This window comes from Pseudopodoces humilis, chromosome 16 (assembly GCF_049639895.1).
Source record: "Pseudopodoces humilis isolate 2021_Gansu_Grassland_sample_001 chromosome 16, ASM4963989v1, whole genome shotgun sequence".
Taxonomy (NCBI): Eukaryota; Metazoa; Chordata; class Aves; order Passeriformes; family Paridae; genus Pseudopodoces; species Pseudopodoces humilis.
The window spans coordinates 20,111,118-20,127,557 of NC_142215.1; the positions used below are offsets into that span (position 1 = coordinate 20,111,118).

At 53.9% G+C, this 16,440-nt stretch overlaps 1 protein-coding gene and 2 non-coding genes across 6 annotated transcripts; 1 reads left to right on the forward strand and 2 right to left on the reverse strand.

Annotated features, from left to right (window-relative positions):
• Window positions 1–256: 256 nt before the first annotated feature.
• On the reverse strand, window positions 257–10,275 carry SLC28A2 (solute carrier family 28 member 2). Of its 4 annotated transcripts, XM_088063283.1 has the most exons (19): window positions 10,235–10,275; window positions 9,171–9,389; window positions 8,565–8,694; window positions 8,298–8,389; window positions 7,887–7,978; window positions 7,310–7,499; window positions 6,799–6,940; window positions 5,947–6,060; window positions 5,488–5,565; window positions 5,093–5,173; window positions 4,675–4,755; window positions 4,411–4,536; window positions 3,103–3,233; window positions 2,727–2,895; window positions 2,337–2,534; window positions 1,761–1,842; window positions 1,163–1,261; window positions 616–727; window positions 257–522 (listed from the first exon to the last, which is right to left on the reverse strand). In XM_088063283.1, exons 2-19 carry the CDS (start codon window positions 9,209–9,211, stop codon window positions 399–401), a joined length of 2,082 nt encoding a protein of 693 aa, XP_087919409.1. In that variant the 5' UTR covers window positions 9,212–9,389; window positions 10,235–10,275; the 3' UTR covers window positions 257–398. The 4 variants fall into 4 exon arrangements, with proteins under 4 accessions (XP_087919409.1, XP_087919410.1, XP_014106828.1 ...); XM_088063284.1 differs by lacking the exon at window positions 9,171–9,389 and having other exon boundaries at window positions 10,235–10,269; XM_014251353.2 differs by lacking the exon at window positions 10,235–10,275 and having other exon boundaries at window positions 9,267–9,935.
• Window positions 10,276–11,141: 866 nt separating this feature from the next.
• On the forward strand, window positions 11,142–11,213 carry TRNAH-GUG (transfer RNA histidin (anticodon GUG)). The gene has a single exon. It is a non-coding gene; the product is annotated as a tRNA-His (tRNA).
• Window positions 11,214–12,078: 865 nt separating this feature from the next.
• TRNAH-GUG (transfer RNA histidin (anticodon GUG)) lies at window positions 12,079–12,150 on the reverse strand. Its single transcript has one exon. It is a non-coding gene; the product is annotated as a tRNA-His (tRNA).
• Window positions 12,151–16,440: the final 4,290 nt, after the last annotated feature.

The following is a 16,440-nucleotide window of genomic DNA, read 5'->3' on the forward strand; positions in this document are numbered from 1 at the left end:
TGGGATGCTTTGGTGTCGTGTTTGGGGGAAGGAAACATCTTCAAGCACTGGCTTTACCCCAAACATGTCCCATGGGAGAAAAGAGGGGGGCTGGGGTCAGAGCCGAAGGCTGGCAGCAGCCAGGGGCTCAACTTGCAAGGTCTGCAGTGGGCATGGGGCTGGGCAGCCCCAGCAAAGGACTTCTTGCTGTGTGGGACAGCCATAGTCAGGGGTCTGAGGGCAAGTATACAAGGGTTGCCATCATTTATTTGGGAGCTGCTCCCTTGTGTCCCCTGGGCCAGCAGCTAAGGCTGCAGGTTGCCAGGTTGCAAGGTCAGCATGGGAGTGGAGACCAAATGCTCAGGTTTCTCTTGGGGTTTTTTCTACCTCTGGGGATAAGCCTTGTCGTTCCCCCAGTTCTAGATTGTCCCTGCACAGGACGTGTGGTTGTAGTACACACAGCACTCTCCGAGCCAGAGCACGCTCTCTGCCTGCTCAGCCCAGGATCCCGTGAAGGAGAGAGTCCCATTCTGGAGCACTGAGCTGGAAAGGGAGACACAGGGTCAGGATGAGCTGCTGCCCCACCACCTGGGTCCTTGGGCAGGGCCAGATGGCTCCAGGACCCTTCACACCCACCTGGCAAAGAGCTGCTTACAGCAGGTGTACATAGTGTAGCTGGTCGAGCTGAAGTTGGTGGTGCTGAAGAACATTGCGCAGTCACCCACCTGTGTTGGCACATGGAGGAGACCTGGGGAACAAGGTCTCCTATTGGGACTTTAAAGGGACCGTGGATCCAAATTCCATACCCCAAGAAAGCTGTGAGTCCTGTACCCTATGCCTGCTCACAAGTCCCACACCCTGACTCTACTTGCTTGCAAGTCCTGGAGCTGGAACTGTGCAGGTCCCATGAGCCATCCCACCTCACCCCACCCAAGACTTCAAGGAGCTCCTTGCAGTACTCCAAAAGTTACCCTTGAAATGATCCAGCCCCAGAAGGGCCCCAGGAGTGCTGTTGGGCTTGGGCTGCCCTTGGCAGAGCCATGAGGGGAGAGCAGGGTTTGAAGGCCCTGGCAGAGCCACAGGCCAGCCACCTCCATCCCTGAATGCTGCATTTCACACTTCAGCCCTGTGCCTGTCCCTCCCTGGGTCTGTCTGACCCTGCTGGCAGTGGACAGAGACCTACCTGCCAGGCAGGCATTGAGCATGGAAACGCAGATGCCAGTGAGCAGGGCCCGTAGCACCACGGAGGCAAAGTCACCCTTGCGCTGGGGCACCATGGAAGCTGTGGGGGGAAAACAGACACTGGGCTGAGTCAGGTCCTTGCTCTGGATCTGCACAGGTTGGGGGACAGATAGGGACATGTCCTCAGTCCTGAGCTGGCTCTGCCACGTCGTGCCCTGCCCACCCCAACTCCTGCTGTCTGGAGGATGTGGTGATCCCAGCCAGCGCCCAGTGTGCTGTCTGCCGATCCTGGCAGAGCACTGTGCCCACCCTGCACCTGTAGGTGATCCACCAGAGCCCTGAGCACTCCCAGCACTGGAGTCTCTCTGCTCTTTCCCCTGTGGCTGGGTGATACCTAGGCTCGAGGGGACATGCATGTGCTCTTGCCCACGGGTGCAGTGCAAAATCAACCTCATGCAAATCCTGTTTCTTATATGGCAGACACCAAACATGGAGCTTTGAGAGCAGCAAATTCCTCCTGTCTCAGCTGAGCTCTTGCTCCCTGGCCCACGACCCCACTCCCTGAGCACCCAGGCACTCAGGACATAGGTCATACTTACTCAGGCCTCCCAGAGTGATGCCAATGGAGCTGAGGTTGGCGAATCCACAGAGGGCAAAGGTGGTGATGCTCTCAGCTCGCTCCTGGAGGGCACAGCAGCAGGGGATGGTTACCTCTGCCCAGGAACAGCCCCAGAGCACCCAGAGCTGAGCACCACATTGGAGCTCCCAGACAGACATGACAGAGACCAGTTCCCCACCCCGACCCCTTCTCCATCAGCTATTTTTGGGAGCAAGGATGAAAGCTCTCCCTGGAAGAGGCTGGGCTGGGGGCTCAAGGGCCCTGTAGCACCCAGGAGCATCTGTCCCACCAAGGAGCAGGATAAATGGGAAAGGGCTTCATTGACTCCTTTATCCCACACCCAGCCATTAGCAAACATCCAAGTCTTGCTGGACATAGGTGCCCTCCCACTCCCAGCACCATCATCCTGGTTTCAATGATCTTAGAGGACTTTTCCAAACTAAATGGTTCTATGATTCTCTGCCTGCCCACCACCCTAGCCTAGCCAGGTCCCATGCCCCATTCCAGCTGGCTCTGTCCCTGCCCTGTGCCTGGCAGGGCAGCAGGTGCCCCTCACAGATATCCACTGCTTCCGGTTCCCATCCCACTCCTCCAGGCCCATCAGACGGTTCTTCTTGTATTTGGCCAGCTGCTGGTATGCCACAAACTCATTCAGGAAGATCTTGATCCCCAGGAGTTCAGCCACCAGTGGTGAGTCTGCCCAGTCTGCCCCCATGAGAAAGGCCACAGGCATGAGGACATAGGAGCAGATCACCTGGGAAAAGCATCCCAGAAGGGAACGACTCAGAGCTGACCTGCACAGCTTCCGGATTGGATGTCCGCTGCCAGCGTTTGCCAAAAACCCAGCAAGGGTCTCAGCAGCCCACTGAGGCAGTGGGAAAAAGTGGGGATGGGTGGGGGATGCAGGATCTGGCAGCTAAAACCATGGGTCTGCTCTTGGGCATACCTGGAAAGTCAGACCCTCAATGTCTACCATCTCCCCGAACCAGCGGAGGGCAGCGTTGATGAACTCCAGCACGGCCAAGAAGGCGATGAGGTTGGCTGCGATGTTGGCAACGAGCCCCACGGAGGTGGCAGCCCCGTTGCTAGCAGCTTCCAAGATGTTCTGCTCTTCCCTGCATGGAAAAAGACCCCAATGTAGTCATCTGGCTGGGCATCCTCCATGCCAGGTCAGCACTCACTCTGTGGAGGTGTGGTCACCACAGGCTCTCCCAGCCTCAGGCACCCGCAGTGTCCGCTTGCACCCCAAAGTGCCCCCACGGCCTCCCTGCAACAGAAGGACACGTGCAGCCCCACTCCACTGCCCCTCTCCTCACACTCACCCACTGGAGAGGCAGATGCTTGCTTTGCCCTTGAACTTGGACTCCTCCACTTCAGGGTAGACGAGTTTGGCCATGGCAAGGGCACAAGGTGCAGCCATTACAGAAGCTGCGATCAGTGATGCTGCATCAATCTGCAATGTGCAGACAGAGGCATAGGCACCTCTGTGCAGGGCTGTGCCCCATGGCCTGCCACCCCCGGGCATCCCAGCACGTGCCTGGCATCAGCCAGTGACACGCAGAGCACTTTAGGCTCTCCACTTGTACAAGGTGGGAAAATTGGCTGGTTTTCCCATCTAAGCAGCTGTAGACGTGGGGCAGCTTGCCTGAATGGAGGCGATTGCTGGAGCTGCAGCGATTGTAGCCTTGGTGATGTTAATCTCTCCTGCTGTTTGACTTAATAATGGTTCTTATTCCTTCCTTGTCCCTTTTTACCGGTATCAGAGCAATAGGTTGAGTAATACTGTTAACTTCTACCTGTTGATGAAGGGCCAAGCTCCCAGCCTCACCCCTCCCCTGGCAACTTCTCATTTCTCTGACCTTCCACCTTTGGTTCCCCATTTAAGGAGACTAATTAATGTTTAAATAGCAGGAGTTCAGGCAAAAGGTTAAGGGGAAGGTTTATTCAGAGCACTGATGAACTGGAGAGGGCATCCCTGGGGGCTTGGTGCCAGAAGTGCCCAGGCAATGCTGGAGGAGCAAGGGATTGTTCTGTTGGGAGAAAAGAGGGAGGGGGGGTGGGTATTGCTGTTTCTATTTAAAAGGGGGTTGGAGGGGAGGCACTGCTCCGTGACAGCCAGTGAAAAGGTGAGAATTACAGGCAGTTTCAGTTGGATATAAGGAAAAATTGTTTCCTGTGTCTGAGGTACCTGTGGGGGAAACCAGAGAGGTTGGGGGGATCTCCATCCATGGGATGTTCACCACCAACCTGGACAAGGCCCTGGCCATCCTCTCAGTTGCCATAACCTCAGTTGGCAGGAGGGTGGATCAGAGACCCCTCCACAGGGTCTTTCCAGGCTATATTATCCATGATTCTGTGTGATTTTCCCTGCTCGCTGTGCAGGGACACATGGTAAGGATCCCATAGCACTATCTTCTACCTGGCACAGCTCTACAGGCCAGCAAAGGTGGGGCTGGATTGAGGTGTCTTTGGGACAAGGCGAGTCTGGACACCCTGCTCTCATCCTGCTTATGAAAGGGGACCATGAGGCACCTGCTGGGGGTCTTCTCTTATCCTCAAGTCCAGGGCGGTTCTTGCATTTCAGTACCCTGTAGCAGGGAGCATGTGGATCCAACTGCTCATGCACTCACCCCAAAGGATATGTAGGCACCCATCACGCTGCCTGCGATGGTGGAAAAGCCACCGGTCATCACAGCATGGATTTCTGACAGGGTCATGTCTGGGAGGTATGGGCGGATGAGCAGCGGGGCTTCGGTCTGTGGAAGAGAAAATGCTGCTGTCCTTGGGATGAGGCCATACAGGGCCACAGGTCTTATGGGGAGGGAGAGGCCCTTTCTCCAGGGCAGGCTCAGCTGCAAGCACTAAGGAGCTGGATCTGCTGCCCAGGACCTTACCTGTCCCACAAAAATGTTTCCTGCCACACTGAGAGTCTCAGTGGGAGTGGTGCCCATTGAGACTTGAAGCAGCCAGGAGATCTGGGGAAAGACAAGGCCACTGTGTTGACAGAGGCTCCTGGCACACTGCCACCATGCCCATGAAGCCAGGCACTGTTTGGCCCCTGCGTGCAGGTGATCCTGGGAAGCCCCCCCAGACCAGGTGAAAACATCAGCTCTAGGGTTCAGTTTTTACAGCTTTCTGAGGATATGCTAGAAAGATGCGGCTTGTGTCTATTCTTTTAAGCAGGACAAATCACCCCAAATTAATACCAGAACAATTTTCCTGGGACATCTCTCAGCTGACTGTAGCAGACAGAGTTCCCAACAGGTTCTTCTCCTTTCCACTGCCATCCCAGATCTAGGAGCAAGGCCCTACCTTGAGAATAAGCCACTGCATGACACCGAGGTAGTAGAGGATGGACATCACACAGCTGAAGAAAACAATGATGGGCAGGGTCTGCAGGCAAGGCACAGGGTTAAAGGAGAGCTGAGCCACACATCCAGGTCGGCACAGTGTGCTACTACACAGACAGCCCACACTATTGGGGTGCCACAACACATGGCCAGGCTGGCAGGAGAGACAGGGACCAGTGCAAATCCTCCTTGGCACTGAGGAAGTCCCCAGGTGTATACACAGCTCAGGGAGATCCATCTCTGAGATGGCTGAGCTCTACCGCAGCAGATCTGGCTGCATTGAGCTCTGTGCTCTCCAGGACCCAGCAAAGAGGCAGACCAGAAGAAAACCTCCCCATGCCCCATTCTTTGGCTGACCTGGAAGGCAAAGACTTCTTGAATGAGTGTGTTGCCAAAGACAAAGCTGGAGCCAGCTGTGGTGTAGCCCAGGAAGTACTGCAAGGGAAGAAGTTACACAGGTAGGACAGAGATCTCCATCAGGTCCTTCCCTGATATCTCATTCTGCCTAGTGAGGGGCTGTGCCCTCAGTCCCACAGCTCACTTCACTGCACACCAGAGGATGACCCTCTGAGACCTAAGATGGAAATACTGGTAGGCTGTCCCAAAGCCACAGGGCTCTGCTACAACCGGGAAGGGAGAGCACACTGAGGGCTCTGGGTTGCTGCAGAAAACCAGGGAAAAGCTGGCTTCCCTTCTGTCCCGAACAGAAGTGTTTGTGAGCATGCAATCCCTGCCATTTCTCCTCCCCATGCCACCCTCTGCTTTTCCTGTTAATCTCAGGGTACAAGCACAGGATGGGATGAGTAGATGCAGTACCTGGATCTGGTCTCCCAGCCATTGGAAAGCTTGGGTGCCGGGAGTTGTTCGGAGGACAAAGAGTCCGAGTAAGAACTCCAAACCAAGGCCCCAGAAAACGGCTCTCCAGGACACCTGGGGACAAAAAGCAGAACAGGAGCTGAAATGTTTTCAGGGCCTGCAGGCTTCCCCCTCTGGTTTCCAGCTGCTGCAACAGCAGGACATGACAAACACCACACACTGCCATGGGGTGAAGATCATGGGGAGACCGATAAAGTGTCACAGAAACAAACAAATGTAGGTTCGTGACAGAGCCAGAAATGAGTTGGTGAGACTCTGGAACTGGCTAGAACATAACGTGCTAGGCTGACCCGGAATACAAGCACAAAGACCTTATGAAGATTGGTAGCACAGACCTGCTAGACTGAAACCATCTGTTCAATTACCCTTTGGAGAAGCAGGATGGAGGGACTGCCAAAAGTATTGCAGCAGTTTGGGCTGGAAGCCACCAGGACTTCAATCACTTCTGACCAAGGCTCCCAAGGCACCTGAAGCCCAGGTGTGGGTCTGGTGCTGGGTTTCAGGGTCTGACCCGCTATGAGGGACATGGCAGAAAACAGGACAGAGGCAATGCAGGGGAGCCCTGAGTTGGGAAGTGGGAAGGAGAGCAATGGGAAGAAGAGCAGTGAGGTGGCTTTGGGGTCTATCCACCCAACCAGTTCAGTTCCCCAGGCTGCGCCCAGCTCTGCCCAGCTCTGCTGGGCTTCTGCTTCCTCCAGAGAAAGGGATGCCAGTGGAAACAAAGTGTTTGTTGTGCTGGGTGGCCACCTCCTGCGAGGGAACTGATTGTCAAGTCACACCTGAAACACGTACCGCACCATGGTGCTTGGAGAAGGCAAACAGGAACAGCACCAAAAAGCAGAAGCCGCCTAATGAAATGAGCTGCTCTGGGTTTCTGCCAGTGTCCAAAGCCAGCCACACAATCAGGCCTGCCAGGAGGGCCACCCACAGGAGCCTGCAGAGAAAACCCCAGACTGTCAGCAAGATGGTGTCCCCATAGGGAGAGAAGCACATGAAGGCAGAAGCCGATTGGGATGGAATTGCCACTGTAAGGTCCAGGTATCTGAAGAAACCCAGGGCTCAGGCACAAGCGAGGGTTGTGAACAGCCATCATGCTACTGAGGCAGAGCAGCAAGAAGGCTGCAATGGCTTCAAAGCAATGGCTTTTAAGTGGTTCCCAGGCTGGGCCATGCTCACCATTTGTGAAGTGCCAGCATGGCACTAGAGCACATGCCTGATGCCATCAGCTGTGGTTGTGCTGGCAGAGCCATGGGAGGGAACCCAGGTGCTGGGAGGGATCTGGCCCTGCCTCCTCCTGACTCACCATTTCAGCCATGGCCAGGACTTTTGGAAGCACTTCCCAACAGGGCGGAGGAGCAGCAGAACCTTTCCCTCACAGTGCTTCTTGAAGATGTCCCAGCAGATGAAGAAGGCAACCACAGCAGTCATGACCACCAAAGCAAGGGCTCGCTGGAAGCTGAGGTAACAGGCCGCAATGAAGTAGCACAGGTAGGCTGGAGAAGGCACATTGGGAGTCAGAAACATCAAGGCTGTAGGATCACGGGTTCATAACTCACCAGGGCCAACCACAAGGTTAATTTCCTCCCAATGTCCTTCCCTGGCCACCCTTGAGGATCCCATCTTTGCATGAGGACTCCTTAAGAGCACCACCTCAGCAGGGAGCAGAAGGGGCACAGTAAACCCTTTGGGCTGGTAGAGAAAGGGCAGGAGGACAGTGAGGTGAAGATAGAATTGGGTAGCAGTAGTGGGGTGATGAGGGGGCAGCAAGGCTGCTGGGGGTGGATACAACCTCCACACACTTGACAGTGTTCAATAAGTGTAGTCTGGAGGCACAGCCAGCCAAAGGGGTGACAGAAAGTTCAGTGACAGGAAGTTCTCACCTACTCCAAGGAGCCCCAGGACAACTCTTCTCAAGACCTTGGCATGAGCCTTGCAGAAATGCTTTGCCTTTGATACTGGCTGCAGAGCCTTCCTGGGGAGAGTCAAATGCAAGAAATATGAGAGACACAGAAGATGGACACAAAAGATCAGCCCAAGCCAAACCACCCCAACTGCAGCCAAGCCACCAGAGCCAAGCCATGACTATGACCTCCAGCAACCATGGCCATGGTGAGAAACCCCAGCACGCTCACCATCAGCTGCTATGGGGACAGAGACCTGCTAGTGGCACCCTACGAGGCCACATGGAGCCATCAGACACTGCCCCCTGTGTGTGCTCAATACCACCCTACTCTGCTCCCAAATCAGGTTTGTTTCTGGCAGAGCTCATACATCTGTGCAGATTATCCCACCTGCAGTAGGAGGAGAATCTCCCTTTTCCTTCTCTTCTCTCCTCTTGGCTCTCACTGCATGGAGCACCACCTTCATCATGTCTCTTCTCTCCCTGGAAAACATCATTAACTGGAACAGGAAGGGAAGGGAAGGGGAAGGGGAAGGGGAAGGGGAAGGGGAAGGGGAAGGGGAAGGGGAAGGGGAAGGGGAAGGGGAAGGGGAAGGGGAAGGGGAAGGGGAAGGGGAAGGGGAAGGGGAAAGGGAAGGGGAAGGGGAAGGGAACTTACCTCAAAGCTGAAAACTGGGTTATCTGTGCCCTTCTCAAGGCTGTCCAGGGTTATCCGGTTTCCTTCCATCTCCAGAAGTTCCTTTGCTTTAGTGCATATGGGAAACGCCACTGGGATGGCCCAATGCTGGCTGGGGAGAGAAAGATGGAATCACCTCTAGGAAGCTCAAAGCTACTTTTCAGTTTTGGGTTTCTGAGAGGATAACGCACTTTGCAGTCAGTATTCAGAGCAGGTCCTGCCCTAGCACATCAAGGGACCATCCTAAGGGGTCCTCAGACCATGGTGCTGGTGTGCTGAATTCCTTCTCCTGTAATGATGGAGAAGTCTTTACTCTGCCCTGCTTCCAAGGAATTATAGGAGAGGACTATATGCAGGAGGAAGTGCTGGTACTCCTCCTCCAAGTAGGTGACAGTGTCCACCAGCCTCTGTGAGCCCCTTTGCAAGAAGGTTTTTTCAAAAAGTATCCTTCCTCATCAAAAGGTCTTGGTACAACCAAGTAAGATGAGGAAGAAGGTTCTTTCATGCTGATAATTAACACAGTGAAGGAACGAGGGGTAGGAATGACAGGTAGTTTGCATAGGGACTGGTCCTAGAGGAGAATCATACCAGGAGAACTGGTCCAGCAAACCCAGAAGAACCAGTGTCATGCCAGGGCATAACCTGGAGCATCATCTCATTTGGACACCCTCCCAGTTCCTCTACCTGGAGGAAGATGAGGGGAGAGCAGAGAGTCGCAGGCAAGGCAGTGATCAACTGTAGAAGCACTTTTGTTTGAGGACAGAGGCGGTAAGATGTTGTCTTTGCTTTGAGGAGAATTGTAGAGGTCTGTGCAGAGAAGATTTTACAGGGTCACTGCCAGTTTCTCACAGAGTCCACTGAAGGGAAAGACTCAGCCCCAAATGCAACAGGTGAAGGGAGGGAGTTTTGGAGAACATCCCCCTCATTCATGGCAGCTAGAGGTGGTGTAGCCAGGGCTCCACAGGCCAGCAGAGCCACCATGGGGAACCACTGGGGCATGCTGGTCCCCATGTGTCCCTGGGTTCCTGGCTCCTCAGCAGCAGGGCAGGACCCAGGGCCATGGTGGGAACCCACACCTGCCTCCAACATCACTGGTGCTCCTGGTGCTCAGGGCTGTCTTTCTAGGACCCTGGCAGAGATCAGGAAGACCACCCTCTCCAAGTCCACCACCACTTCACGGACACTCCCCAGTACCCATCTGGCCTCCGTGACCCCTCCAGGATCTCACGGAGTTTCAGGACTACCCCGAGTTCCTGGCTGTGCCCCCATCTCAGGCTGTCTCCCAGGACCCCCAGGCTGATGCCACCTCCTTGTCCCCCACCCCACCAGCTCCAAAATCTCTCGATTTGGTGCAGTCTGCTTGGCTGCCGTCCCCTCAAGAGCGGGACCACGGGGACAGGCAGATGAGGGAGGGAGCAGTGGGGTGCCCCCAACACCCCCCGTGTACCTGTGTCCCCACGCACTCCTGTTCCTTGTGTCCCCCGCAGCCTCTGGAGCAGTGTGGCCACGGGACCCTGTTCCCTGTGTCCCTGCACCCCACACTCTCAGCCTCGGTGGCCTCATCCCCCGCGTCCTCACACCCCCGGTGGCCTCGTGCCCTCCCTGTCCCCGCGGCTCCCCCGCCCTGGCACCCGCCGTCCCCCCGCACTCACCGCCAGCCCCGCCGGCCCCGCAGCTGCCGGTCCCGTGCCCCGGTTACCCATTAACAGCTCGGTCCAAAGAGCTGGGCTGGGAACTGCGGCGCCGGGGCTCCTCCCGGGGCTCACACCCGGGGGCCCCGCGGCGCGGCCGTGCAGGGTACCGTGCTAGCCAAAGGAAGGTCAGCCAGGACCGGTTAGGAGACTTTCCCGAAGGCAAAACGAGCCTTGAGGAGAGATACTGAAAGTAGAAATCAAACTTTTACCCCACATCAGGAAATGCTTCCCAAAGAAAACCAGAGTGGAGCACACGTGGCCTCCAAAGCTCCAGTGGCGTGAAGCCATGTCCCCTGGTCCCTGAGAAGGACGGGGTGGAAGCCAACAAAAACGTCCCCTCGCACTGTGTTCGAAAGCACTTTTACACGCGGGATGATGGGAATCGCACGCCCAGGTTTGGGCACTCCACTGGTACCTCTCGCTCTTTGTTTGCACAGGGAGCGGCGAAGTTACGAGGCTCCAAGGGTGGCAAAGCGGGGTTGGCAGGAATTAGTTCAGACATTGGTGATTAATGTTACCACGGGGCACTCGGGGCACCCACATGCCACACGCTGCCTGTAAACAAGCCCCTCTCCGTGCCAGCTCCCCGCCTTCTCCCTGTGGTTCCGGCCAATCCCGCCGCTAAAGCTGGCCAGGGTTGGCGACGGGCGGGGGCGCGATGGCGCAGGTCACAACGCGGGTGATAAAGTGGGGAGCCGCGAGAGCCGTGGATGCGACGCTGGTTGATCCTCCCTGGCCGGGCGCGGGCGAGACCCCCGGGCCGTGTGAGGCACCGCGGCCTCGCGAAGCCCGCCCCGCCTCACGTCAGCACCCACAGCGCCAAATGGCGCCGCGCCGCCCCGCCCGCCCAGAGCCCCGGTAGCGCGCCGTGATCGTATAGTGGTTAGTACTCTGCGTTGTGGCCGCAGCAACCTCGGTTCGAATCCGAGTCACGGCATCGCCCGGCGGTACCACGGCACACGGGCTCTGCTTTTTGCCGCCGCTGCACCGCTTTATTTCATCGTTTCATTTCGTTGTTCTCTATTTTTATTTTGAATTTAATTTTATTATTTTTTTAGTGGAGTTATATAATAAAAGTTTTATTTAGTGATTTAAAAAAACCTTTTTTATTTAATTAATTTTCATTTAATTATATTTAATTTTATCTGTTCAATGTAATTTAATTTTCATTTTAGTTTTCTATTTTTACTTTGCTTTATACTTAATAATATTTTATTTTATTCTATTCCATTTATAAATTTTATTTCTTTATTTACCTTTACGTGATCGAATGTTATTTTTCGTTTAGCTTTTTCTATTATATTTTATTTTAATATTTAATTTTATTTTAGTAGTTCATTTTATATTATTTTAAATTTAATTACTTAGCTATTTTATTATATTTAGTTTTATTTTATTTAATCTAGTGGTATAATTTTTTATTATATTTTATTTTTATATTATATTTTTGTCTTTTAACTTATTTTTTTAATTCTATCTTTATTTAAATTTTACTCTTACTTTGTACCTCATTCTCTCTTCTCCTCTCTCCTCTCCTTTCTTCTAATTTTGGTCTATTTTTAAATTTAATTTTATTATTTTATTTATTATTTCTACTTTTATGGGGTTTTTTTGTTTGTTTTTTTTTTTATCTTATGTTATTTTGGTGTTTTCTGTGCCTCCGCTCCTTCTCTCCCCAGCGCTGGGCGGGCCTAGCTCGGCCCGGCCCCGCCGCCCCGCAGGCAACAGCCAAAAAAACAAAAATAAAATGAAATTGGGGGCGGCAAAAAGCAGAGCCCGTATGCCGTGGTACCGCCGGGCGATGCCGTGACTCGGATTCGAACCGAGGTTGCTGCGGCCACAACGCAGAGTACTAACCACTATACGATCACGGCGCGCTACCGGGGCTCTGGGCGGGCGGGGCGGCGCGGCGCCATTTGGCGCTGTGGGTGCTGACGTGAGGCGGGGTGGGCTCTGCGCGCCCGCTCCTCCCTCCCCGGGCATCCGTTCACCCCCTCACCTTTATCCTCTGCCCTGGGCCAAGCTCCCTGCTCTGACCCTGATCCTGACCCTTCCCCTCATGCCAGCCCTCTGTATTCTAAGGCAGCCCTGTTCCCCGAGCTGTAACCTCACCTCTTGCTCCCCTGGGTGTTTCTCAGGGGGTAAAGTTTCTCCCAACTACAGGATTAGTGAACGACTGGGCAGAGAGGAATGGGAGAAAAAGAGAGGGACTAAGGATTTTATGCCCCTGAAACAGCAACAGGCATCAGTCTGTGCTGGACTCCTTGTTTCTCCTGCTCATATGGACACTTGCTCTCACCACTGCTGCTGCTTTCCTGCTCCTGGTATTAAAGGCTCTTTCATTTTCACAGATATGCGAAGAATTCCAAATACCTGGGATCAAAAAGATTTCTTGACATAAAGTCAATTTCTTGACATAAAATATTGCAGCATGCCTCATTTTTTCTGAAGAGCTGGTCATAGAAACATCAGCTCCTTCATATGGGATATGCTCACCACTTGTCAGACATACACACCTCGCACAGGAGGGGCTACAGGGAGTGGCAAGGGACTCCTACAACCATGCTGGCCACGTGCCCGTACCCCATCCATTGTGGTGTATCTGCTGGAGCTGGAAAACCCTAAATCTAAAACAGTCTTCCTGAGGCTTGGGGCAAACTGGAGAAACACCCTGTGTGCCTTGATTACTCTGTGAAGTCATTCCTCTTGCCACTCTGAGCTCATCTTGCTCATAACTGGACCGAAAGAGCTCAGAGTGGCAGAGGAAGACAGAATGGTTTTTTATCCTCCCTTTGTCTATGCCCACCTCGTCCTTTTCCTCAGCAGTTTGCTGATGTGCACCGGTGGTCCCTCAATGGTGGGATCCTTTGCAGTGGGAGATGCTCTCCCGTGTCAAACCATCTGACCAGCAGATGGTGGAGGGGTATCTGAATGACCTGGGTGTCCACAGGCTACTGTCCTGCTCCAGTCTCACCTTTCTCCCTCTCTTGATCACATGCCAAGATCCCATCCATGCCTTTTATTTGGGCTGCAGGGATACTGCTGTTGTTCATCTGTGTCCAACCCTGTCAGCATCTGTGTCCTTATGCTGGAACAAGTAGCGACACTGGAAGGAGATACATAGTTCTCTTGCCATGCCCAAGCAGTTTGACACCATCATCATCCCCTTGACTGCACCAAGGACACAAATCCAGCCACCAGACACCTGCAGAACAGGTGTTGCTGAGCTGTAGAGGTGGGATCACTGCAACCTCTGAATCCCAGGTCATGAGCTTGTGAAGGGAAAAAGTCCTTGTGCTGTCCTATGCCTGGTCTCTTGTGCCTTCCTCCACACTGGCATGCTGCCACAAGCTGGGCCGTGTCACTGGTGCAGGGATAAGCCCAGCTCCATGTTGGCCTGGACAACTGCTGTGTTGGGTCAGGACAGTATGGTGGGACCCATGGGAGATAGTGGGGCATGCTCTGGCAGGACATGCATGTCTCTGACATGCTGGCAGGGACAAAGAACCTACAGTGACACACAAGATGACCAGGAGATTCCTCCTCGGGGATTCCCATGGGCAGGCAGAGTGGGACCCCTGAGGCTGGTGCCACCACGGCCTTTATCCCAACTCCTGGCCTGCAGGATGCAGAGCCCGTGTTTGGGAGGGTGGGTGGATGTTGGGCACTGCTCACACAGGGCACTCAGTGTGGGCTCCTTGGTGGCATGGAGGAGCCAGAGGGGCTTGTGCTTTGGCTGCTTGGCAGATGTTTCTAGAATGTGGAAGCTGACAGAATTACAATGGCCTCAACTGCTGGAACAGGCAGGGCTGAGATAACACTGCAGCGATACAGGAGAGTCAGCCAAACATGGAAGTAAGCAGGGAGGTACCAAAGGACAACAGAGATAAGGTACCGGGTGCAGATGAGGAGGAGGCAAGAAACTGCTGCCACCCATCGGCCTGTCCCAGCGCAGCTTTCTGCCATAGGCTACCATCCCCAGCAGAGCTGGGGTGCGAGCACTCCTAAGCAAACCTTGCCAGCTTGTCAGGGCCCCAACCACATGCTTTTTAGTCCAGGTTTGGACCTGCCAGGATGCATTAGCACAGCATGAAGAAAAAGAGATGAGCCTGTGGGATCTTTGAGAGCCCCACGTGTCTACTGGGTAACCTGATCCCTCTAGGATGCTCAGCACCCAGGCAGGATGGCTGCTTCACGCAGACTCCTCTGCTCTTCCCACCCTCCTCTGTCCCTCGATGTCTTTTCTCTGAACCCTCTGATGCCCGTGGGTTGCATTCAGTGGATTTTAAAGGTGCCTCGAATGCCAGAACACCAGTGCAGCCAGACAGAGAGCGCTGCTGCGCCCAGACGTTGCCACTCTGTGGCACAGACATAAATCTTGCAGCTGGCACAGGGACAAGGGCAATTCATCACTGCAGGGCTGTCTCGGCCGCTCTGGCCCTCGAGCAGCCTCTCCAGCGGTTTCCTCACTGGGGCAGCCCCTGGCCTCCTTTCCCAGTCTCAGGAAAGCAGATGGGAGACAGAGGAATTCCCACCCCCTCCTCTTTTTCTCATAGATTGCTAAAGCAGCCACAGGAGCAGCACTGGTGCTGAGGAGGCAGGATGGATGCCAGTGATGGGAGAAGATGCTCTGTTTTACTGCTGATGGGAAAGCAGTGGTGCAGGCCAATGCTGTCCTCTTCAGAGCCCATTAATCCAACTTGGAAATTGCTCTGCTGTGGAAATGCCACCTTCCTTCCTAAGGAAATCAGAGCAACTCTACCATCTAGCCCAGCAGCCATATTCCCATACCCATAGGCACTGCTGGGGCAGAACTGGATGCTGGAGCAAGAGCAGGGAAAGGTTCTGGGACAATTTGAAGCTGAAAGTTTGTGTGGGTTTTAGGAGTGAAGGACAGAACACCTGAACTGCGAGACAATTGCAATCAACCTGACCTCATACTGTCCCCACCATCCTCTTCCAAGGCCACAAAGTCTGAGGGCTGGAGCCCCTCTGCTCTGGAGCCAGGCTGGAGAAGTGGGGGACTTAACCTGGAGAAGAGAAGGCTCCAGGAAGGCCTCAGAGCCCCAGCCAGCGCCTAAAGGGGCTCTAAGGGAGCTGGAGAGGGACTCTGGACAAGGGCCTGGAGTGACAGAACACAGGGAATGGCTTCCCTCTGCCAGAGGGCAGGGTTAGATAGCATATTGGGAAGAAATTCTTGTCTGAGAGGGTGTTGAGACCCCAGCGCATGTTTCCCAGAGAAACTGTGTCTGCCCCATCCCAGGAAGTGTTCCAGGCCAGGCTGGAAGTAACCTGGGATAGTGGGAGGTGTCCCTGCCCATGGCAGGGGGTAGATTGATATGTGCTTTAAGGACTTTTCCAACCCAAACTGTTCTATGACAGCTAATGAGACATGCACCTAGAACTGAATGAGAAGAACTTGAGCAGTCCTTGACATGAATCTTCAGCTGTGATGTTCTCCAGAGGCTTTATGACCCCACAATAGCACATGAGGTGGGTCCTGGTTCTTCCAAAGAGTGAACTGCAAAGGACATTTTCCAGTCTGCCAGCAAGAAAACTGGAAAGGAAGATAAACAGGATATAACAGACTGATTTTCTGCTTGGTTGTATTTTGGGATGTCCTTGCCTGCCTCCAATACTCAAAAATCAAAGGAAATGGTACCCAAAATGTATGGAGCAGGGTTTTATAAAAGCTGTTCAAAACTCAGGGAGCACAGCCCAGAGAACTTCTTGAGCTCTTTCCTTGTGTGTCCAGCATGCAGCTGAAGATGGAACGTGAGAAAAGTGCCCCAGGGGAGAACCAGCCATCCTGCAGCCCTAAATAAATGCTGCCACATGTCTGTGTGTGCCCTGCCTGATTCCAGCTGCCAGCCCCAGCTCTCACTCTGCCTTTGTCTATGCACAGCAGGAGCCTCCTCCCGCTGCAGGGATTTATGGCCTGCACACAGCCACCTCTTAACCCAGCTTTTTTGCTGCTGAATGGGCAGAAAACAGGCCACCATGAGCTGCCAGGCAGCCTGCCAGCCCTCACCTCTCCACTTCTTGCACTCATCTCTGAATTCACCTTCATTTTCTGCCTCTCAGCCCTTTCAGAGAAACTGGGCTGGCGGCAATTGCAATTGATCCCCTCTCTGTGGGAAGAATGGGAGGAATGGCCACTGTTT